This window comes from Platalea leucorodia, assembly GCF_965183815.1.
Source record: "Platalea leucorodia genome assembly, chromosome: 4".
Lineage (NCBI taxonomy): Eukaryota > Metazoa > Chordata > Aves > Pelecaniformes > Threskiornithidae > Platalea > Platalea leucorodia.
Genome location: NC_138826.1, coordinates 12,579,871 through 12,604,255, shown reverse-complemented (window position 1 = coordinate 12,604,255; position 24,385 = coordinate 12,579,871). Strand labels below are relative to the sequence as shown.

Here is a 24,385-nt window from a genome sequence, read left to right as displayed (position 1 = left end):
CACAGACAGACCTGCCTGCAGGTGAGCTTAGAAAGCATGAAGAGATAATCCAGACCCTGTCTGTGAGAGCTGTAATATCACTGCTTTTGTTTCACTGGTAGAAACTAAGCCCTACATTTAGCTCCAACACCGAAGCTTTGACTGTGCTTGCCAAGGCACACCACAGCAGTAAGTTTGGTCCCCTTCTTTGAACCAGACATGGAAGGGCCAGGCAACAACCCTGGCCTGAGCTACCCGCTCTTGAACACCCATCCATGTCTCCTGGGTGTTAGACCAAAACCCAGTGACTCCAAGGACTTTTTGATTTAACTCTACCTGGCAGCAGAGACAAATGACTTTCTGATAAATAGTCCCTCCCTGCCCTTTGAAATCCATATGCTGCTGATAGCCCAGCTATTGAGTCTTATTGGAAAAGAGTGGAGACTTTTTGCTCTGCCAGCTCTTGCTTCGAGCCTAACTGCTAGTTCAATGCTGCCATGAACTTTTGCCTTCTTGCATGCAATATTTTGCTATCCAAAGCAGGAAAAGCATCAGAAAAAAACCTTCATCCTAGAAGGAAATTAGCATCCGGCAGCCTAATAACCCATTCTCTGCAGCACATGCAGGATGGTGTAATTAAAGCCATAAAATATTCAGAATTGATTTCTGCATTTGGAAGATACACTTGCAACATAACTAATGATGGCTGCTGCTGTGTGCCTGGGAGAGGAATTCTCCCCCAAAACCCTGCTGGTCCCATCCTGCCTTTCCCAGCGGAGATGAAGGTCAGATAACTCAGGCAGCAAATAAGTTCAGCTCCTGCCCAGTCCCAACCCACATCTCAAGCAGTCACAGCTCAGTGCTTCAAAATTTGAGCTAGGCTGTTCTGCAAACACCTCCTCGAGCACGTTTATGCTGTCACCCAAATGCACACCCAAGCCTCACAGCATGTCCTGCAGCAGTACCGTGCCGATGCACAGCAGTAACCAGCCCACTCGGCAGCGACTGAACTCATCAGCAAAGCAAGGGGCACCCAGACACCAGCAGGTTAATGAGATGTGCCCGCAGATTCACAGCACTTGTGGAATTGGTCCCAGTTCCCAAGAGGCTGATGATTTACCAATGCACCTCGTGGCACAGTGAAGTTTGCAAGTCGCCTCTCTCCCTGCCAATATCAGCACTGCTTTAAACCTCCCATCTGTGATTTCCCATAGACAAAAAGATTGCCCCAACCCAGGATTTTGTTTTGATGGTCTTGGTTTTGTTCAATAAGTGTGGAAGTTTCCTTGAGTCTGTCATGTTCCCTTTAAAGGCAGAACAAATTCCCTAATTTAGAAAGTTTTAAAAGAAGCATGAGAAGTCAAGATGAAAAACCTTTTAAGCAGAGTTCATTTGCAATAGTGTTTTAATCTGTACAGTAAACAGAAAGTATCCAGTCTGTTTTAAGAAGAGATCTTTAAACTCTGTTTTGCATTTTTCCTCTTCTGCTTTCTACCCCTATTCCAGCCACTGCAGTGACAGCTTTGCCAGGTCTCACTCATCACGCTGCAGGGCGGGTTTATAAAACCAGTGTTTTCCTTGCAAAGCCATAGCAGGTACTTTCTCATCTGCACCGGCCTGCTTAAGAAAAGAGGGGAGGAGAGGTAGCTGCTGTAGCCAGCAACACTACAGTCTCAAAAGAAATAGGATCTATCTTGAAACACTTTGGTAGGAGATCTCCAGGCTGATGCCTCCTGCCAGGTCTCCATCCACCTCAACTCAAGAAAGATGAGGAGCCCTACAGCCAGGACCATCTCTGCTGCACTAGCCCGGCTGCAGAGCAGCAGTTATCCCAACCTATTACATGGAACAAAACCCATTACCAAACCACTGGACATCAGAGCCAGCAACTGCAAGAGTTTACTTTAAAACCCAGTAGTTTCTCCCACTATGTTTCATTATGAGAACCAGAAAGTCTTCTGCCATGTGTAGCTAAGAGAGCAAATGCAGCCTGAGGTCCACCCTGCAGCCAGCTCTGAGCTAGAACAAAATTATTCCCACAATTCAGCTAAAATTTGCTTCTTGTCCTTTCAAAAAAAAAAAAAAATAGCTGTCTTGTAGAGAACATCGGATGACTCCCCTTGATTTACAGATACAGTCTTTAGGAGATGTAAGAAATAATAATGACCTGCTTCTGAAATGTCTTGCTTCTGAAAGCCAAAAACAATCTGAATAAAAAATTCATTGATCAATATTCTCCCACCATTTTTTGCCAATTAAGCCTGTAAGTTAGTGTACCTTAAAAAATATGCCAGAGCAAAGACTTCATGGGCTCAGCCTTGGCTGTTCACCTGTGAAAAATAAAATCTGCTTTATTTTTATGTGATAATAATTACGCAACTTATTTTTGGAAGTAAATAATTCAGCAAGGATGAGATGCGCAACACAGAAGAATGGGCTGTGCCCGTGTTTTGCCTACTGATAAGGGACAGTATTGCTGTCCCTTTGAATGTCTGCAGCACCAGCATTAACCTCTGCAAGCGTCTTGAGAGAGAAATAAAAAAGAGCCCTCCTAGCAAAGCTAAATTCCACTGCTAGCTGACATTTGTTTCTTTTTATCTATACATTTGTCTAATTAAGAAGATATAATGCCGTTTTAATTTTCATATAAACTCTTAACTTCAATGGGGATGCATTCTGCAAACCAAACAAGGATTTATTAAGATAATAAAGCAAGTACTTCATAAAAATTTAAATGCCTGCTACGAGCATCTTTTTCGTGGAACTAAGAGGCCAAGAAAATCTCTTCAAGTGGGGGAGGGATCTGCAGTAGTGAACAGCTTCAGCAAGCCCAGGCCCAAGCGCATGTGTGAAGTGCGTGTGTGCAGGGGTGGCCTCCCACATCTGAGGCCACTCGCTCCCCACGACACTGAGACTTCAGCAGAATTTTAGCTGTGTGCCAGCTTTGCACCTTTGCAAGCACAGGGGTGCACTGGTTCAAATTCATTGATTCATTTACAAGGACCTCGGCTAGGGGGAAAAGCATATTAGTTTCCCTTGCTTGTGCTGCATCGTCTGCTTATAACAACATAGTTAATCAAAGGATGGCGAGATGAAGATCTTTTTTTGCCAGTGTGGCAGGAAAGACCGTGAAGCTTTAATTGACCCCTTGAGAGACAAAGTGAAAAGCTTGTGGAATGAGTTAAATTTTTAACACAAAGGCATGTTTTCCTTTCAGTTCTGCTCTGGAGACTAAAAGAAAGGGTCGTGCTCCCAGGTCCCAGCCGTCCTGGGTGCAGCTGTTGTACCACCTCCTTACCTGAACTGTTTCAGAAGCAATGCAGGTATTAATACCTCAGGGTAATGACTCACAATAATCCCTTAAATCCCATAACTGAAAAAAATGGACACTGCTGACTAATGATTTTGGAGGCTGGGGCACAATGAATTGAGTTCTGCATAAGATGCCTGAGGATTTTAAAGTGATCGGTAGCTCTGCCTCACTTGTCTGGGCTATGCAGGGTGTTCCTGTAAGCAACAAGTCCTGGGGCAACCAGGCAAAATGTATCCAGGTCCTCCGAGACCAGGACTGCAAGGGACCAAGGATGCTGTCCCAGATGCCACGTCCTCCATCCCCTCCCCATACCTGGAGACACCAAGGTGGGTTTAGCAGTCACAGCACTGCAGCAGGCTCCCAGCAGGGTGGGTGAGGAGGGATCGTGGCCCTTGTGACTGAAGGAATATTTCGCAAAATGAAAGAGGTTGAGAGAAGGGACAATATCGCACACCTTTTTTTTTTTTTTTTTGGGGGGGGGGGGGCGCTAGAAATTCCAAATGCAGCATTTAGAAAGGTTGGGGAGGGGGAAAAGATTCTCAAAAATACTCAAAATGTGATGAGACGTTCCTACAGAGATCTGGTGAAGTTCTCCTGCTCTCTCGTAGATCCCGTAGACTTTTACCTGAAAAACTGTTTCAGTTACCTCTATCAAATCAGATTTTCCACCCTCCCCTTTAGTTCCGGGGGAGAGGGAGACCAAGAGGCTAAAAATGTATGTTACAGCACAGGCCAGAATAGGATGAGTTTCCTACTCACTCCTCCTCCCCTGACCACGACCTACAGCAAGATGGCACAAAACTGAGGACAGGCAGAGATTAGCTGGCTGGCCAGATGAGGAAAGATGTGCTCAGGGGTAGTTTGTGATAGCAAGACTTGATAACATTTGCCCAACATAAAGTGTGCTGTCACATCTGGAAATGTGGACAGCAGGTTCCAGTGGCGAGGGTTGCTGAGGATTGCTACAGTTTGTTCCCAATGCTGCCTGTGAGCTCTGCATCTCCTTTCTTTCCTCCCTCCTGGTAAACCTGAAGCACAGAAGTAGCAGTTTCCTTAGTGGACCTGGTAGTCAATAGGTTTCCACAAGTCCCAGCCAATCACTGATTGTTTAACACCTGGAATTTCCTGGAGGACATCAGCCTACGGCTTGCAAATGCTATAGTGAACAATTCCTCTAGCCAAAAAAGCAGATGATATGCTTGCAACTTGCACAATCACTCTCCAGATGTGGACACCTATGTGGCAGCGATGAAAAAAAGGTTTTTTAGGTAGCAGCAATAGCTTTCGTTACAACTAAAAGCTATTACTTCTCCTTACAAAAATCATTTTGCCCTTCTTATACCACTGCAGCTCCAACAATGCTATCATAAATAATGAACATACTCAGCCGTGTGGCAAGAAAATCTAAACACCACCATAGCTGCTATTCACTTAACTTAAAATATTCTAGTCAGATTTCCTCTCTGCTGTAACAAACATTATGTTTTCCCTCTTCTTCTCAAATAACTGTGACACTCACGACTACATTGCAAGAAAGTTCCCTGCAAGCCCCCAGCATCATGCAGCCTCATTAGCAGCTTTGATTATTTATTCAGCACAGCTCCAGCTTGCCTGAGTGGCTGGAAGACTGTCAGTCCTGTGCACTGATTCATATTGTTAGTGGTTAATACAGTTCAAGTGCCAAAGGCAAGCCAAAGGGCAAAGCCAAAAATAGGTAGTAGCATCAGCTGGGAAAAGTAGCCAATCCACATAATGTCAGCGACCCTGTGATGACCCTGTTGAGCTGGTGTTTAATAGAAGGCATTGAAAATGAAGACTTCAAGCCTAAGGACATATTGATAACTTCATGGAAATGACCAGAATCCAGCACTGTTCTTCTGTGAGTTGTTTTTCTGATGATTGCTAATCTTGTTTAAGATAAGAAAAACTGCAGATTACTTGAACGTTCTGGGTCTACAGGGAGGTTTCATTTCATTCTTCCCTTCCTTGCTCCGAAGCACCAGATGCTAGAGAGGATTAGACAGCAGTTTGAACTAGAATGCAAAAAATAGCTGTAAGAAACATTTGCATAGCTTTAAAAATGCTCCTGGAACCAGACATCCAGATCCTGGTCCTCATTTGAAACAGATTTTTCTTCCTTCACTGCAGTAGTATTAAGGAGGTTGACTGAAAGTTAGCAAGGTTGTCTTATGTATAATGGCCCGGGACAACTGACCAATGGCCCATTGACCATCTCCAGTTTTTAGTGAGCAGGCCAGGAACATACCTTCAGTCTTGTCTGGAAATGCCCTGTTTTGACCTCTGTATCTTATACTGGAGGAAAAAGCCAGCCCACTCCTCTCTTCATTTTGTGGCAATCAGTTTCTTCAGAAGCATTTCCTCTGACTTTCCAAATCAAATTGTCACCCAGAAATTCTTCATCGCTATACCAAAATGCAAGTGATGAGTATTGTCACCAAAGAAAGCAACATCTGAATAAAAAATAGCTTTATTTTTAACTTATCCCTTAAAAGGCATAATGACCCCAGAGCTGTCCCACAGGAGTTATCCTTTATCACCACTGGATGAAGAGAGATTTTTCTGGTTCGCAAAGCTCAAATCATACATATTCATGCCAAACACATAGAGTTCCTGTCAAAAAGGCTTTAATCTGACACAAGGCAGAATGTAGGTTATTCTTGCACCAATAGCTCCCGATATGGTGATCTACAAAGTGTCATAGCAACCAGTCCTGCAATGGGCTGAGTTTTCCCTGAGTTATGCCAACAACTCAAACCACGTCTTGGGATGCAGGCCAGCATGAGGAACCAGCCCCAGGGACTGCCGACACCCTCCTCTTCAAGCTGCCAAGTTCCTGGGTTGACTTATATGAGGAAAAAAAGACATGAAGTGAAAAACCAGGAGGAATTTGGACTGAAAATGTTCTTTCCACTGGAGTTAAGCAGTACACAAAAGTTGAAGCATTGTGTTCAAGAGCTGACCATTCAGAAGGCAGATTCTCTACTCCATGGGGGTTCCATGGAGTAGAGTTCTAGGGCACCAGCCCTAGAGAACTTTGCACCCCAGAGGATCATGACTTAGACATTTCAGGAGCACTAGAAATGCTTGAGCTGCTTATAACTCATACAGCACAGTGCGGCCATGACGTGGCCTCAGACATGGAAGCCCAGATGTTCTCCAGCCACAAAGCATCGCACCACAAGGCACGGTGTTATGGCTCCCACCACATCTTCCAAGAGTGCTCTGGGACTCCACGGCCCTATAGCAGGCAGCTCCAAGAGCCAGGCAAAGCATCTTTTCCCAAATTGTTTTACCCTGTGTTTCCTCCCAAGTCTACCATTCACACTGCAATCAGCCTTCAGACACCCCTCGTCTCCTTGAGACTCACATTTCCATCTCTTCACACGCACACCATGTGCTTCTTGTACTCTGCTGGGGACGAGGAGAAAAGAGGAAGGGGTCATATCCCCCTTGAGAAAATGTTGATTGGATTATTTCAACCTGCTCCCTTCAAAATGTACCGTTACGGACCAACAAATAGCACACCCTGAGGTGACATTCCCCAAATAAACAATTACTTAAGGATTAGTCATGCAGCTGTACTGAAGGCATATGGCTGGCTTTGCAGGCAGGATTATTGCAGCAAAGATGAATGCAGATGACTGAAGCAGCCAGGGCAGGGACCTGTCCTTCCACTTCAGCTGGCTATAAAGCTTCTGGCTCGAGGTCTGTCTATCCGTATTTGGTGTCTCCTAGATGCAGCACTGCATTTGGTAATTATGAAAGAAAGGAAATCCTTTGCAAAAAGAAAGGAATGACGAACACAAACAAGTGTCTGATTTCCCAAAAAAAATCTTGATTAATGCACTAAAAAGCCTTCTCCCTCCAGCTGGCAGTTTCTGAAGGACGGCAGAAAGACAAGAACTTTCTGAAGCATTTTCAATTGCAGAATTCATAAGGGTACCCAGGGAGCTCTCGGTGCAGCCCGAGCACGCAGCCGTTGCGCTGCACCGCAAGCGCAGACGCTCAGCAAACTCCCCTCCAAAGGGTCGTTCCCTTCGAGCGAGCTGAGGCCAGGGAGTTTGTGTCCTCCTTCATACCCAGGAGCTGCCCTCACTTTGAGGAAAAGGGTTCTCTGCAAGGTCCTGATCCAAATTTTAGCCCTGATACAGGTGAAAAAAATGGCACAGCTGACTTCACTAACATTTCAAATCAACCTGGTTGTCTGTTACGTTAATAATTGCAGCTGCTAGCATACTGGAGCCCAGCAGTTTCATAGGAAGTAGCAGATGCCCTTTGGTTGCTCTGCTTTTTTCCTATTGCTAATTTATTACCCTCATGACTCTGTCAAGAAAAATTGATAGGGCATTTCTTTCTTTTTGGAGGAGAGGATGACATTCACCCTCTAATGCTGAGCCACCAGCATATGATGTCCCTCAAGAAAAGAGACCAAACTCCTGCCCTCACCTAAAAGCACACATAATCACCCCCTATTTGTGTCCCAGTGCCCACAAAATCGTGAACAAGACTATTACAAAACAAGTTTGGTAGCAACAGGCCTTAATTGTATCAAGGCTCCTCTACCTTCATAATTTCAAATACTTGTCTGCAGCAAAAAAGTGCCAAGCAAACCACGGGTGACTGGAAAGCCATGATTATTCTCTTCCCTTTTCCCCCCCCCCCCCCATCTTTTTTTTTCCTTTAGCCATAGCTCTTTTCCACACTAATTCTCCACGGTAGAGAGCAGGTGATTTATGCTGGGTCCCTGCAAAGCTCTCGGACACATTGCATCGCTGCGTAATTATCAGCAGATTTTCCTAATGGACACACACCGGCGCAGGGCCGGAGGAACGGAGGTGAATCCAGCTTGTTTGACATCTCCATGCCAAGCCTGCTGTTTTCTATTTGCTCGTGTCATCCTCTTTTTTATTATTATTAAGCCTGAGCTTAAAGGGGTTTCTGGGAAGCCCGGAGAAGCCCGGTGCGGGGCTGGCAGCCCCGGCGCCCGCGCAGGGCCCTCCCCGCCGGTCGCCGTTCCCCGTGGCCGGGCCGAGGGGTCCCTCTGCTGATGAGAAGCGGCGGCGGCCGGGAGCGGAGCAGGGGCTGCTCCTGCTCCGTCTTTCGGGAGAAGGAGCTCCCCAGCGAGCCCCGGGCAGGTCTGGCCGCGGAGCGCCCTGCCCAGCCCCGGCCGGCCCCAGCGCCCAGCCCCGGCCGGCCCCAGCGCCCAGCCCCGGGGCCGCGGGGTGCCCCCACGCCGCCGCCGCCGCAGCCAGCCGGAGCCCAGAAAGACGGGCTTTATGCCCGCAGCCGTGCGGGAGCTGATCCCGTGGTGGTGCACGGCCCATTGGGTCGGGCAGCGTTGCACCAGGCCGGTGCTGATAAAGCCCGTGCCAGGGGCGGCAGGATTACTTGCCCCTGTAGCGGTGCAGGGTGCGGTGCACCCCCGGCATCCTTCCCTCTCCTCCACCTCGGAGCAGGGAGCGGGTCAGGAGGTCACATCCCGAAGGCCAAACGAGGCACTGCCTGCACTCGGGTTTTTTCAGGCTGCCAGATAATCTGCCTTTTAACAGAGCCAGAACCTTTATGAACAAGACGTACTATTCCTCCCTGGGCTTAAGGAAAGGAATCAGTAGTCCCTCCCCTCAACATGGAAAGCAGGGACACAGTCACATACCCCAAACTCCCACACATGCAGCATTTTGGGGAGAAAAAGCAGAACAAGGAAAGGATGGATCACCTTAGTGCAGTGGGCAGAGCACGGACCAAAAGTGATTTTTCTGATCACGACAGTTCAGCGGCTAGTACCCAACGAATTGGCTTTAAATACCTTTCTCACAAATCACCTACAGCATGTTCCCACTGATGTAGTCCAAAATAATGAAATCTTCTGCAGAAATTGAAATCCAGCCACCATTTACATTCCAAGTGCCCCAGACCACTAGATTGAAGATATGGCTGATTCACCATCTCTAATGACCTGCCAAAGCCGGGGGAAGGGGGTCACATCCACAGAGCTTTTTCTAGGGCCCCTTGGGCTCAGGGAGACCATAGCAACTCTGCTAAGTGGAAAATAATGTGATGCTGGTCCCAGTCCTCCTTTCACGCTCATTTAGCCAGGTGTGGTGCTGTCAATAGCGGTGGCCATGCATTACTTCAACACCGGTGTAATTTAGCAGAGGGTTGTGTCTGCTTTTTTCCCTAAAGAGCCTTTAAAAAAAGCAATTTGTCAGACCTTCCTATTCAGGTCATTCCCAAGTCATGTTCTGCAATACAGTCATAAAGAAAAATGTAGAGTGTTTTCACTTTAAAGTGTGATGATAAAAGAATACCTGGTAGCCAGAGGGAAATTTCAAGGGGTGAGAGCAGTCCTTCCAACTCCTCTGGGGGTCTGACATTACATACTCCTCAGGCAAGTAAGTTATTAACTTGCTTCATTCATGCCCTTTAGCAGGAAGCAGAACTAAGTGCGAATCCAAGTCCTAAATATTGCAAATTTCATGCCTAGTTTGGCGTCTTAGTTTTTCCAGCTCTCATAAGTAGGTGCTTATCATCTGAGAAGCTCAGCTTTAATGGAAGAAGAAAAGCCTGCCTCTTAGTCCTCCTGTTTGCAGAATACAGATGTTTCCAGTTGCACCCTTTCAGAGGGCAGCGTGCTAGCTTTCTGCCAGTGCTATGAGGCAGCAGCAAGGTGTTTTATAAACCAGTGAGGATGGCAGGTCAGCAAACTCTGTTGAAGCATCTCTTACGCAGACCACACCAACGGACCTGCTTGTGTTTCAGCACTGACACGCTCTAGAAAGGTCCTGTCTGAATATCCCAGGTGGTGGCAATGCTCCCTCTTTCTCACTAACACCTGGACTCTCTAAGAGCTCAGTCTTGTCACCTCCTGTGGTACTGGATACTTTTGCTCCACGATGACTATTTTCAGTATGTTCATAGCTAATGGGCAGAGCTGGCCTCGTGACCAACTGTCTCAGTCTGCTGCAGAACACAGGCATCTCTGCCTACAAGCAGTTTTCTTTGCAAAGGCACTCACACACTCCATATGCCATTTTTAGCCTAACAGTGAGGAGTTACAGGTGCCATCCAGCGAATGCTTTGCCCTTCTTATGACTTACCAGGAGAAGGCATTACTGCAGTCTTAGAGTTCTCCTGCCCATTCACTGCGCTCGTGCTTAGTGCTTCCTCTGCCTGGAAAAAGAGCATTAAGAAAGAAACATTATGCTGCAATTTATTCCTGTTTTACTTTCTTCACATTAAAACTGCATCCAGTCCTGCTTATAATGACAGCTTATTCCCTAGCAAGGCAATCCCCGGACCCTCAGAGATGCACTTCCCTCCACGATTCTCACAGTTAGTAATGAAACGCTCCTCTTCCTTGGCACCTTTAACCACCAAGCACTTTGGAGGAGCCAGCCAGTGCCACTGAAGCAAACAGACAGCCTGACTTTGATTCTGATGGGCTCAAATTAGGCTACAGGATCAGCCTCAAACTGTGTAGCTCCATCTGTGATGGACCCAGGCTCCTTGCCTGATTTGCAGAGGGCAAAAGCATCCACACTGCTTCTTGCAAGAAGATTTGAAGATCTAAGTGTGAAATCAATATTAAGGACTGATAGCAGCTTTTACCCAACAATATTTTAAGTGCTTGTTCTCCCTCTTCCCAACCCAAGCTGCGAGAGAAGAACCAAAGTTTGTTTCATAAAGCACTGCCATGCCAAAAATGAAGCAGCGAGGACCTAGCATTTCTGAAGCTGTCTGGCAGCTTTGGTGCTACCAAGAAACTTTGAGGGACTTCAACACGTTAACCAAGTTTAGCACATCACAATTTGTTGCACAAAGAAGCTGTAAACTCTTTTCTGCATCTAAGACAGACAAAACATTCAATCCATACCCCTTTCAGATCCACCAAAACTCTCCCATTAGCTTGGCTGAGGTTTGAGTTGGGCCCAGAGACAATTTTCTGAAGACTCAGCTAGCTTTTGCCAAGGTCCAGCAGGTAAGGAGGTGAGGTGTTTGTTTCTGCTTTGAGGATTTAAGATGTTCCTGTTGTGTAAATAACAGCGACATCCACCCTTGTCATTTCTAATTGCCAGGAGTGGGAGGACATGGCTGGAAGGGAGGGGAGCCATGGCTGGATGCGTCTCTCCACCCACGCGGCAGACAGATCTCACCATCCCCTGGCCCTGCCAGCCAGCTGGTGAAGGTCCTTTGTGGCACCCTACTTTTCAAAGTTGCACCCTACTATAGCTCTTGGAGGATGATTTTCCCACACACATGAAGGAAGAGAATATGCCCAAAACAAAATTAGGGTATAAATATATGAAGTGCGAAGCTGAAAGCTTATGGTACCTTTATGATGCCTCAAACTCCATTAACAAGTCGGTTTGTTTTCCAGAAGAGTTCAATCCTGTTTCATACTCAGGGAAAGGGTGGGAGGGTGTTCACAGCACTTCACTTCAGACTTCCCTGAGAAACCTCTCTCTTTCTCTCCCCATGGGAAGCAAAGGCAGGCAAGGACTCCCACTCCTCCAGCACAGACGGTGCCCAGGTGCCCAGAGATGACATTTACACAGATTGTCACCTTTGGGACTGAAAAGCATAAAATTTGACCTTGCCTAACTTTGGCGGGGGGGGGGGGGGGGCGGTACTCATCCTGTCCAAGAAAACAAATATAGCTGTGAGCACATCCCAGACTAAGCACACCCATGGCAGGCAAAATTAGTGGGTGGTACACAATATTAATTCAGCTCCTTATCCATGTGCACCAGGATGCTGCCTTTAATTAAATTAGCATAAGCTATCTCTTTGACATTCTGATTTAATATTATAGACTCGAGGTTTTATCCCAGTAAATACATAAAATGTGAATGCATCTAAGAGTCATTTTTTCATGTTTCTCTGTACACTCACTGTTTCTATTGTCTTAATGATCTAGTTTGTCTTTGCCAGCTGGGATGCACGTGTTACAGACCAAGCCAATGTTTGATTCTCAAAAGGGGAGAGGAAATCACTACAGTGGCTTCTTTATTGCCGGGTTGTGGGGGCTCCCCAGTGAGATGGAGGCGCCTTACGGCTGTCATCTTCCCAAAAGTCATCCTGAGCCTGGGCACAGGTGCTAATTGAGAGCAATTTGTGCTGGGCTTGAATCTGCTCCTGCTCCATTCACCGGGGCAGAGCTCGTGTAGGTCCCTTGACCGTTGTCCAGCAAACGAGGAGGGCTGTGGAAAGGCTCTTCTCCCTGGGCTGTTTCCTCTCTTTTATAAGCACTTGCGCACTGTCAAGTGGTGTGAAAATGTCATGGATAGCTGAGAGCCTTATTCAATGTGCAATGTACAGAGCAGGGATAGGTCACGCTGCCTTGCTCATACAAGGAGCTCCCCTGCACTCTCTTTGGGTAGGATTTGTTTCAGGCCTCTTGTGTGTGAAGTCTCCGGACCACGCTGACCCACCTGGCCAGGATCTCATCTCCAGCTCACTGCCCACCACCACCTCTAGGTCTCTCTCCTTGCTGGGTTTCTGCCACCCAGGTAGCTGAGTGCCAGCCCAAAACCCACCCTGGATCCTTCATTGGTACCAGCACTTTTGCTTCAGACCGTGTTCTCTGCCCCTGGGCACAGAGGGCTTGCTGGGAGGTGGTGGACCCAGGGAAACCAAGGAACCAAACTCCAGTTCTGCAACACGTGGTTTCTGTGCTTGCATCCAGCCTTCACATTTGCATGTTCCTGAATTAATCACTTTAAATTAATGCCTATGATTTTCTCATGTCAATAAATGTACTGAATGCAAAACAATAGCATCCTTACAGTGACTATATCTAGCTCTACAGCAGATTAAAACTAAATTTGCTGATGTTTCAAAACTGGCAAAAGCATGCATCTGCGGTACAATTTTTAATGCTAGGCAGACTGTTATTAATGGTGGGATGGCTTGTATTTAAAAATTTGTGATTATGAAATGCACTTTTAAATACTTGACTGTAGCAGCATAAAGCTCACTTGCTTTGTTCTTTAAGGGTGATGGGAACCTGCTCTACTGCGGGGTCATTACCAGGTTAGTTGTGACTCTGCTGCTTTTCTGGTGTCTTTTCTGCATGTCTTCTCTTGATTCAGCAGCTGGATTTTTTCTGCATTTTTACAATTTTTCCACCCTACTTTGGGAACCGATCCTCTTCTCTTGCTGTAGGTCTAACTGTGTCCCAGATAGTGCAACCTACAAAGACTATCATCTGACCTGTGATCAAGTGAGCGATGTCCCCCTGTACACAGGGAACTGAATAAACGGAGCCAGAATGCCGCCTTTCAGAGAGCCTCCTCCCTACTATTATTAGTACTTTTCTGCCCGTGCAGAAAAGCCTCCCACTTTTTCAGGAGCTTTACCATTTTTCCAGATCATGCACATCAGCCTGTGATCACACGTATTGCAAGATAACTTCGTATCTTCAGGCTCAGGGAAAGATGGGTGTCCCAGCTCTTCTTAAGACGGCTCACACCACTCAGGAGGAAGACTACAGGTGGGTGAGCCCTGCCCTGGAGCCCATCTTCCATCCCAGGACAGGAGTGGTAGGACCACATTGATAGGAGTAGGGTTGCTCCTGGACAAGGCTGTTCCCTGGGGACCGCCCACACTTTGACAGTGCCAACATCGCTTGCTAGAGTGTAGGATTCACATAATCTCCGTCATTCAGACCACATCACATTTAATGAGCCGGCCAGGCATTACGCCGTCCTCTTCGAGAGAGAAGCAGAGTGAGTGCAGTGTGGTCAGCCAATAATTAAAGCAAGGTTCGTGTCATTTTACAGCTAGGCCTGGTAGGATTCAAGATTTATTTTTACTGGGAATTGACAGTTAAAAGCAACATTAATTTCTGGTTGTCAGCTTTTACTGCCAGTTACCATTCCCGCTCTCCGCCCCTGTCTCGGGGCCCGCAGTGCCCCCTCTTTAATGCCGGCACCTCCCTGGTGCTCAGCTGGAGTCGCTCACAGAATCCAGAGTTGATAAGAAATTATAACCAGTGCTGCAGGACCAAGAGGCAGCAGGCAAAAAAGCTGTCTCTATCGATATTTCACAATTAAAAATTGAGTCCTACTGAGCCTCCTTGTAGCTATTCTGAGCCTTTAATATAAAATGGGTTTGCAGCTTTTGGTGGAAAGACCCTGTGAGGAACGGCGAGGGAGCTGGGTATCTCCCCATCAGGCTGCTCACACTATCACAACTAACAATGCTTTCAGGGGGGTTTTTTGCAGGAGATGCTACATTTCAGCCTGGCTTCATAAGGGGCTGGTTACCCCAAAGAAGAGGCAGTCTTACCTATTGCTTCCTGCCCAGGAAGGGCCTTGTCTTGCTGACTCGCTGGTTGCTGTGGGGCAAACACATGATGTTTGCATTATGGTGTTATGGAAACAGTCAACTTTGCTCCTGTGGTAATACTAAAAAGCATCTTTAAACAGTGCTTTTGTGGAGAGGGGCTATTTTTTAAGCAACAGCCCAGGCACCTGCCTGCTGTCGCCTCTGCTCTGCAGCAGAAGCAGGGCAATGCCATCTGACTAGCAAGCAGCGAGGAGCACTTAACTCTACAAGACATCCCTATCACATCCCCTGCACTGCAAGGCGCACAGGTACTGCTACCCACGGCCTTCAGCGAAGGAAATGCGAAAGCATCAATGCCCGGGGTTATTTGCTTTGCCAAGTGGAAACCCTTGTTCTCATTGTGGGAAACCAAAAGACGGTAACTGCACCTGACATCTCTGCCCCAGGAGGTGAGCCCTTTTAAACTGCCTTGCCATAATCTAGACAAGAGGTTAGAAGAAACACATGTTATCATAGCTCAGCTGTGGGTAGCAGAGGTGGGATGCAGTTTGTTCACTAGTCTGTACTGGCATACGGTGCTGCCTGCCCACAGATGCCACGGCAGGTCTTAGCATCAGTGAGGATGCCCAAATGGCCACTAGCCACAAGTGTCGTCCACCAAGCTGCTCACCCAGCTCAGCCCACACTTACTATGGCATTTCTCATGCAGCTGTGTTCAAAATCTGATTGATTCAGAGCTGCCCAGTGCCGTTGGTTTGGATTTGAAACATTTTTTAAATCTAAATAGTTGCGAACTTTGTAAATGATGTCATCACTTTGGAAGTGATAACACAGCATTGCTCCCAGAGGGAGGTCGGTGAAGGTCCTAAGTGGGACACATTGCCCAAAGTGAAGGAGAGGTTTGCACGTCAATCCCGAGCCTTGTCACTTGAACACAGGTTTATTTATTCGATCGAGCTGTAACCCTGTGCCTGAGATGGCTGAGAGAGAAGCCTTGTCTGCTTGTCAAGCCAATGGAGAAGGCAATAACCCCAAAAGGACGCTTCCACTCGCAAGTATGCCACATCATTTCTGGGGTTACCTGTCTCTCTCTCCACTGACTACGGAAAGCAAACACAAGGTATTAGCTGTGTTTGATAGGATGAACACACAGCTCGATGCGTCTTAGCTGCTACTCCTGTTTCTCAGGAGCAGTGTAATCACTGCAGCAGGAATTTTTCAGCAAAATGTTTGACTTTGGGGTTTTTTATGGTTTTGTGTTTCTTATCTGAAAAATTCAAGTTCTTCAAAATTCAATCTGCACAGGGGATTAGGGCCAGGTTTCATCAGGTTTATGTCTGGATATTTTAATAGTTTCAAAAATTGTCAGACTGCCTTGTTCCAACAAGTGCTAAATGGAAAACTCCCAACTTCTACTTAATTTTTTTTTTGCTTTAAAAATTAATCCAATCTTTTAAGTTTAATTGCCAGTATTTACAAAACATCTTCTAAGACAATGAAAACAAAATGGTTTGATGGATGTCACTTTTTTGGCTCAATTTTTCCAGGCTTTTGGTTAGCAAAAGTTTTCATGCTCTTATCATGGCCTTATCATCTCACCTCAGAACAGAATAACCCTACAAAATATTTTCAAAAGGCAGAAAAAAGAAGATTTCTTCTTTGTCTCTTGTTTTGACCAACTGTGAAATTGCAGTGATTGCTGCGGTGTTGAGCTCCCACAGGCGCTCAGGCTCCTGAAGGGAGAAAGGGAATGTTAATTCCATGGTTGGCTTTACTTAATTAAATAAAAAGAATATTTGGGCAAATAAAATAGAATTCTTCCCAGACCTTGCCCTGGTCAAGCTGTGCTCAGAAACATGCAGTCTGATTATCCTCATTTTAGCAAACTGACTGTCAGTCTTTGCCACCCAGCAGGAAGACGGGCTATCAACAAGTCAGGTATTTATAGTGCAGATGTCAATAATTTGGAGTATTTAATCACAGCGTACTTCGGTTTGTCCACAGCTCAGACAAACGAGCTGGCTGTGCCCAGGGTCATGGATGCGGATGGAGCTGGTCTGGGTCTATCTAATATCATTAGCTGTCTCCTCATTCTTGTATAAAAAAAAGAAATAATGGACCCAACCTCTCATCAAGCCACGCTGGATTATCCCATCTCCAGCCAAGGCCAGATCCTGTACATCTACTAAGGCCCAAGCTGCAGGTGGGGATGGGGAAGATTTGCTTTTTCTCGCTAATGGCATGGCATATATTTTGCTTGCAAACAGCCTCTCAGATATGAAATTCGACAAATCTTACGAAAAGGCCTTTTCTGAGTGCCCAGAGAAGGTGCACAAGCTAATCTCATAGCACTGAGATGATAAAAGCACACCCTGAAGGAATGAATAATTGAAGCCCAGCCCTAAATATTAATAGCATACAAGGGGAAGAGGACGCTTTCCTCAACTCCGCACTTACTCAGCTGCCTGTTTGGATTTGAGCAGAGATATTCTCATAACCACTCCAAGCTCCTTAACCCCGCTCCTAGAAGACCATGGCGCTCCGAACTAATGCTACCTTCATTTGAAATTCCCCAGCTCATTTTGTATTCAAACCTCAAGAGGAATGTGGTGGTGTTTATCAGAAGATGTGCTCCAAATGCAAATGGAAACGAAGGATGCTCGCCGAGTCCCCTGCCACGGCGGAGGGGAGAGCAGCATCTGCCTGGGACAGAGGATCCACAAAGGGACGGTGCGCAGCGAGCGGGGCCTTGCTCCAGCTCCGGAGACGCCCAGCCAGGGCTGCTTGACACAATACTGGGGTGATGGGGGGGGATATCAAAAGCTCATGGTAGACCCTCTCTGGTTGGTTAATGGTCCATTTTGGGAGATGTTTTTAACGTTCTGGCCCCAGACTGGTTTTTAAGCAGGATCAGTCCAATGCAGCTCTGCGCATGGCAGTTGCAGGGACCAGGCTCTGTGTTCGCCTGGTTGCCAGCCCATACAGAGACTGCTGCGAGCAAGGGCTCACAGCTGAGCACGCACACGGGAGGTCACCCACCTTCAGGTTCTGCAGGCAAAAGGCTCTCGTGACACCAGGAGCCAGGGCAAGCCACTGGCAGGTACATGAAAAATGGATGGGATTGAATTTTTTTTTTCTTCAAATGCCACCTGAGCGTGGAAATTGCTCTGCAGACGGTGCATCACAGGGGCAGGGCAGCAACCCGCGCCAGGAGCCTGCGCTCCCAGGGGAGCTGGCGATGGGCAGCCCCAAGGAACCAAACTCCCCTGCAGCCTTCACCAGCCCCTGGGGCCAGTAAAATATAAGCAATTTAAATTAAAAAAAAAAAGGGGTTCTCTCTGTTGATACGACAGGCTGCTCCCTGCTGGCTCTGTGTGCTCCCTGTGTGTTTGTGGTCAGGACCACTGTCAGTGTTACGTGCACTAACATTGACCCCTGGAGTGCTGGATAGGACCGAACGGGCTCAACCAGCAAGCACCCCTGCAAGCGAGGCTGTACAAGGAGCAGAAATGTGTTTTGCAGCATGATCTAAAACTCTGAGACACCCACTGGGTTAAAAATACTGCAAAATTGAATGGCTTGAAAATAAACCATTAAGCACGTTGCTATTGAAAATGCCCCTTCCTTCCCACAACAACAACAACAAAAGCCTCTATGGATTTTTTTTTTTTTAATCAAATAAAATTACACTTTTCACTTGAATAGCACAATTTTATGGTCATTTCGGTGGATGGCCCTCATACAAAAATAAAACCCAAACCTGAGAGGAACTTGGTTTCCATTCATTCTTTTCCTTGCTCCTCTCTTCCTTAACTTTTTCCTTCCACCAGGAGAGGGGAAGGGAGAGACCACCCAGGGAAAGCAGGCACTGATGGAATAAATCAAAACCTGGAAGAAGAAAAAAAAAGAAGCCAAGTTTAATTTCCTTTGGAAACCTGAAGCTCAGATGGGAAAGCATATAAAATGTAGTTGTGTTTTCAAGGAGTGAATAGGGAGAGAGACAAATGCCTTGGAGTTAGGGATGCGTGTCAGCCAGCCCTGCCCTGCGAAACACTCTGCTGAGGTGCCACATCTGAGAAAGGGGTAAAGATCTCCAAGCTGTGACCAAGACGTGGTGGCAGACTCCCTGCAACAAAAGCCCACAGGGTCGAGGTGGCATGGAGGGATGAGCTGGGGAGTGAAGGGCAGGAGGTATCTGCTGAGGGTCCCTGGGCCGGTGTCTAGAGGAGAAGACAAGTCTGGATTGCCCCACCTCTGGCCCTGTGCACTGGAGGGGACTTCAGGATGGGAAAGAGCCGTGAATTTGGGAGATCTGGGTGGGAATGGCCCCAGGTTGGCATCTGACCGTAAAGAGGGAATCGAGGTGGGGAAAAGGTCTAACGAGGCCATTCAAACCTAGCAAATGGCTTTTGGTGTCGTGTCCCCTCTCCGCACTGAGGTGCCTGAGTCAACCACAGTGGCTTTGGGTGAAGAGGACAAAAGCTTCCCTGGCTGTTGTGTTTCACTGTTTGGTAGAAATCCTCCTCTTCTGCCTTCCCGTGGGAAGCACTTGCCCTTGAGTTTGAGGAGAGACCTACCCAGGCTGGGTCTTTGCCAGGACATCCAGGACGCCGTTCTTGGGAACATCTGCGGTCCGCAGCGCAGCCCCCCCGCGGGCCTACGCCGACCGGCAGAGTCGTCTGCTTGAACCTCCACCACCGCCACCCCGGGGAGCAGCTGCCTCCCGGCCTCGAGGCCTCCCTCCCGGCCGGGCAAGCCCGCGGCGCTCGGCTGGCAGCTCCCCAATTGTTCAGCCTCACGGCACGCACATCGATCCTGCTGGGAAAGTCCCGATGTGTCACAGCACAACCTGTCCCGAGATCCCCCGCTCCTCCTTTGATCCTGTGGCACAGTCAGTGCCTACAGAGGCGACGGGCACCTTTGGCAGAAACGTTTTCCCTGATCTGTTTTAGTCGATAGCCCATGCTCATGGGACACAGCAGACTGGTGGATTTTTGAGCCGGGTTTCCCATAGACACAGCTGAGATGACAGCTAATACTTCCAGGTGGGAAACCACTTAGGTATTTCAATACAGATACCTGCCTGCAGGGGCTGGGGTGTGAAAATGACCCTTCAAAGCACTTACTGCACTTTCGTTTTATCGCCTTCTTGGATAACATAGCCAGGCAACTTTGTTTCTCTTCCCAGTCCTTTTCTGTTTAGCTCCACAATACTGCTTCCAATTTCCAGAACTCTTGAGGGAAATACTAATTTCACGCCATTTAACAGAGATTAATATTTCCCTCTCAGAATTTTTTGGGGGGTGGGGGGAAGAAAATTATGTATATGAACATTTCCATTTGCACAGAGGATTTCTTTAAAATATCAGGAATTTGAATTGCTGTTACCTGACTGATCTTTTTAGATCTAACATTGGACTTGAGTTTGATCAAATCTTTCAGTGTAAATGTGAAGAATGACTGCTTCTTTTAGTAAACGTAGTCTCACCCCATCACGTAACATTATGGACCATGCTCTGACGCACCTGCAGACGGCGATTTTCAGAAGACAGCAGAGCGGAGAAGTCCCCCTCCGCGGTGGGAAGCTCCCATGCCTGTGCTTAACTCGTAGTGGCTGGCTTAGCCACTAGATGTCTTTGTGCACTGCCTGGTAGCACAGAGCTTGGTCGCTGGCGGCCAAGGCCAGGCTGATTTTGAACCGAAGTTGCAGAGGCCTTCTTTTGTCCATTGTATGCATTTTTTTTTTTTAACTTAATAATTGCTTTGTGCCCAGGAAGAGCTGTAATTCCATGATACTGCCCAGCATCCTGCACTGCCAAGGGTGATACAAGCACTCAGTAGGTCCTAACAATAGACAGAAGTACTGGCCTGGCTGCTCGGCACACACGAGCCCCTGCTGAGTGCCACCACATCCCTCCCACCATCTGTCACAAAGCACGGCCCGAACTGACCCCTCCTGTCAGGCCTCTCCACAACATCTGCCCAGCGCCTAGCACGGGGCAGCCCTATACATATTTCTTCACTGTTTGAGCTGGATGCAAACATAGAGGTGGAATTATCCGGTTCTTGCCCTTCTTCAAGCTGTCAAACCCAACACACCACCGACTGCAAGAGAAGGCAGATGGAGCAAACAGGGGGTTGGAATCTTTTATTCAGTAATCAGTCCTGCTGTGTGGGTAGCATCTTAGCAACTGGAACCCAAGTATGCAAAAATACTGAGTTTTCACAGTGAAAAACCAGACAGTATAAAATATTCCAGTATTGCCTCTTAGAACCATTATTTCAACAAGACCCCTGTTTCAAAGGCAACATGCTTATTTATTTTGTTTGCTTTCTATTCTCAACCCATCCCCCCCACCAAAAAATTGTTCAGACAGTAACCTTCCTTACCCCCACATTACCCGCACATGTTGCGGGGAGAGAAACACTACGTGAAATCCTCTCCTGCTTTCCAAAGCTTTACTGAAGAACGTTCTCCCAGTGGTGTCAAGGGCCAAGAAGACGTAGATTATCATGATACCGAGCGGTCCTGATGTTCTACGCACCACAGACGACTGCAGTGCTACTGAACTCTGACAAGAGGCTCCGTCTCCTGGATGAGCCACCGAAGAGCTTCATGCCGGCCTTGCCTCTCCAGTTCTGCTCCAATTACTTCCCTGCACTTCTGATGGTAGTCGTTCACCCAGTCAAACTAGAGAAAGGGAGGGGGGATGATATTCAGTATAAACACAGAAGAGTTGGTGCCCTTACAAGCTGTGTACAGCCAAAGACATTTGTAGGCCCTTGTGCTCCTTGGGGTTGAGCTGTTAGGCTGGGATGGGATCCTATCCCAAAGAGACAGGCCTCTAATATATGGAAGTGACTTGTAAATTTGATAAAGGTAGGAACTGAAGCAATTCATCCCGGGTTTTCAGAGCAGCCAAGGTTCAGTTCAGCCGACAAGTATTTAAAGTCTGTGCAAATCACTGCCTCCAGCAAGTCAGAATAGCTACCTCGGCACAGCCTAGTAAATAGCTTTGCAAATTTGTAACTGAACGCCGTCCTGAGACACAAGTTGCCCTATTGATCTGAACAGGTAACCTTACAGCAGGTCTTGGTACTCTTCACAGTCCTCTTCAGAAAAAGGAAATGCAAATAGGATTATCATTCAGAAAAGGAGGATTGGTTGAGGCAAAATAAAAGAGTATCATAGAAAAACAGGACGAAACAAGTCACGGTGAAGGTAGTGGGAAACCTAAACAGAAAGTTTAGAGGATGAAGCTATTCAGGAAGTAAACGCTGCTGAGCAGGTATCATTGATTTCTGCTCAAGGCCTGTAGGTACTGCAGAATGTGGTGTGACTGAATGGGATTGGCCACAAGTAGATGCAGACAACAACACGGGACAGTCATTAGCATAAGTCTCTGGGGAGACAGCATGATAGTCTGACAGAAGCAAATGAAGGCAGGAGTAGGAAAAGACAAGAGATGATAGTGGCAAATATCATATCAAGGGAACTACCAAAACAACATCATCGGAGGGGTCCTTGCTGCTTTCATCATAGAATAATTTACATTGGAAGGACCTCTGGAGAGCTTGTCTAGTTCACACTCCCACTCAAAGCTGGATCAAGTTTAAAATTAAGTCAGATATTGCTCAGGATTGCTCTCTGGATCTATGAAATGGAACAGAGGACAGTGGTTCTTGTAACAGAACAAGCTGGTTCTAGTGCAAAGGAGGCAATGCAAACCTACTGTTTCACTTACCTCTTTTTGTGTCAGCAAACTAACATCAATCATTTTCGTCTGGATTGGAACCAGGGTTAAGGGTTCAAAAGTCAGGCTCCCTCTGTTTTTGAAATTGTACTGCAGCAGAAAGACAAACAGGGTTCTAAATTTTCAGAAACAGCTCTAGCCAGATCACACTTACTCCTGGGTTCATGTCATCACTACAGAACAATCCATGTAGCATTCAGATGAGAGGGTACCAACTTACAATAACATTTTTCTTATAGCTCAAGCAAAGAATGTCAATATAAACCTTAGTTATTTCTTTCAGGGTCACTTTTTAAAGGCCATGTCCCAGGTCACAATTGTACAAGACTCGGCTTGATGACTATATGGTCATTTTCAGTTTGGCATTCCTAAAAGCATAACCCACCCAGACTGGCAATTATAATGTCAAAATCTGTCTGTAGTTTTGCTCCTGCTGCCACTGAGGACTCTCTATCAGAGAAGAAAATCCCAACTTGAGATCAACCAACTCTACAGCAATGACTCCAAGGGGCTGAATAAAGATGCCTCTGGTCTTTGACATCCAGACAGAAAACATTTTAAAACAACTCTCACATACACATTCCAACCTATGGAAACTCTGCAGAAGCAGAACTGTCTTCTGTGCCCCCAATAGCAAGGGAGACTTAGAATCAGTCTTCACCAAAGCGGGGTTTTGGAGACCAGGAGTCTTGAGTAGGATTCAACTGTCTGCAGCATGGTCCCACCTCAAGTTCCAGTACTTTAAGTTTTACAAGCAGTGAGTCATGGAGAAAGGTGCATCTTGAGCAGGTCATTCACCTTGGTTTCGGCAGGGATCACGAGGACGACATTTTCTATTCGGATCCCAAAGGACCCATCTTCATAATACCCAGGCTCTGCAGAAACAGACAGTAATTAACCAAGCCACAAAGCTGCACTGTGCAAATACTTATTCCCTATGGCCAAACTTCCCCTCCATGGCTTTAGTCCACTGAAGTCACTAAGCAATCTTGACACCAGGCATCCACAGAGGCAAACAAATTTCTGACTCTACTTAATCTGCACAGAAGCCCCGAGCAAGGTGACAGCAAAAGTTCTCTAGGAGAGGAGAAACAAGACAGACAGCCCTCGAGCTCAGAGAGTCTCCTTGCAAGTCAAGAGAGAGCACAGCGTACATGTGTTCCAAGTACGAGAAACTCTGAAAATATTAATGTCTTTATGAAAGGCAGGTGGGTAACCCCTTCCCCATAACACTTAATTCAGAGAGTGCTCCCCTGACTCCCTGAGAGGACTCTGCAGCCCTGAAGGAATGTAAGTCTCTCAGCAAACCCCAGCAGGCTGTTAATTTACTACTGGAAGAATAAAGCATGTAGAGATTTAACAGCTGCCTCAAATAGCCCATAGCAAAGACAGGATTAGCTCCTGAAAGCTTGGTGTCCACCTTGTACGGTAGCCAGCTCTTCCACTGCAGAATGGGAGGCAGCATGCCAGAGCTGGGCTGGTCAGCAGCACAGCTCTGCTGAGGTTTGCACTGCAGAGAGCAGGATGCAGGCCTGCAGCACCCAACTGCAAAGATGCTTTATGGAGGGTGAAAGAGCTAAAATCAGGGTCTTTACCTAGAGAGCTTAAATGACAATTAAAATAACAAACTGAGGAGACAGGACCAGAGCTTATGATCCCACCTTTCCTTTGCACCATTGTCAGATTTATCCCCTCTGCATCTTAACGAGCTTGGCCCCTTCCCCAGTAACCGGAGAGAACCACCAATGCTAAATACCATCAGAGACGATCATGCCAGCCTCCAAGGGCTCATCTGCAAAGGTTTTGTAGCTAATGCCGCAAGGACCCTCATGTACATTTAGGAAAGAGCCAACTCCATGTCCTGTCCCGTGCAGGTAATCCAAACCACAGTCCCACAAGGCAGAGCGGGCAAAGGAATCTAGAAGGTGACCTGCATGCCAAGGGGAAGAGACAGACATGGAGAAAGAATTTGATCAAGTCAGGCTCCATCAGAGATGCTGATAATCACACTGGAGGCTCAAACCTGGAA

General features: G+C 47.0%; 1 protein-coding gene across 5 annotated transcripts in view; it reads right to left on the bottom strand.

Moving 5' to 3' along the window:
* Positions 1 to 20,731: 20,731 nt before the first annotated feature.
* XPNPEP1 (X-prolyl aminopeptidase 1) overlaps positions 20,732 to 24,385 on the bottom strand; it is a 32,784-nt gene continuing 29,130 nt past the window's right edge. For 2 of the 5 annotated variants that reach the window (XM_082309406.1, XM_082309404.1), the window contains exons 17-20: positions 24,113 to 24,286; positions 23,155 to 23,231; positions 22,348 to 22,446; positions 20,735 to 21,293 (exon numbers count right to left, since the gene is read on the bottom strand). In XM_082309406.1, the coding sequence (XP_082165532.1) occupies positions 21,165 to 21,293; positions 22,348 to 22,446; positions 23,155 to 23,231; positions 24,113 to 24,286 (479 nt within the window). In that variant the 3' untranslated portion in view covers positions 20,735 to 21,164. Of the gene's footprint in view, positions 21,294 to 22,347; positions 22,447 to 22,933; positions 23,232 to 24,112; positions 24,287 to 24,385 lie in introns of those variants that run through there. The other 3 variants (XM_082309407.1, XM_082309405.1, XR_014227896.1) reach the window with 3 other exon arrangements.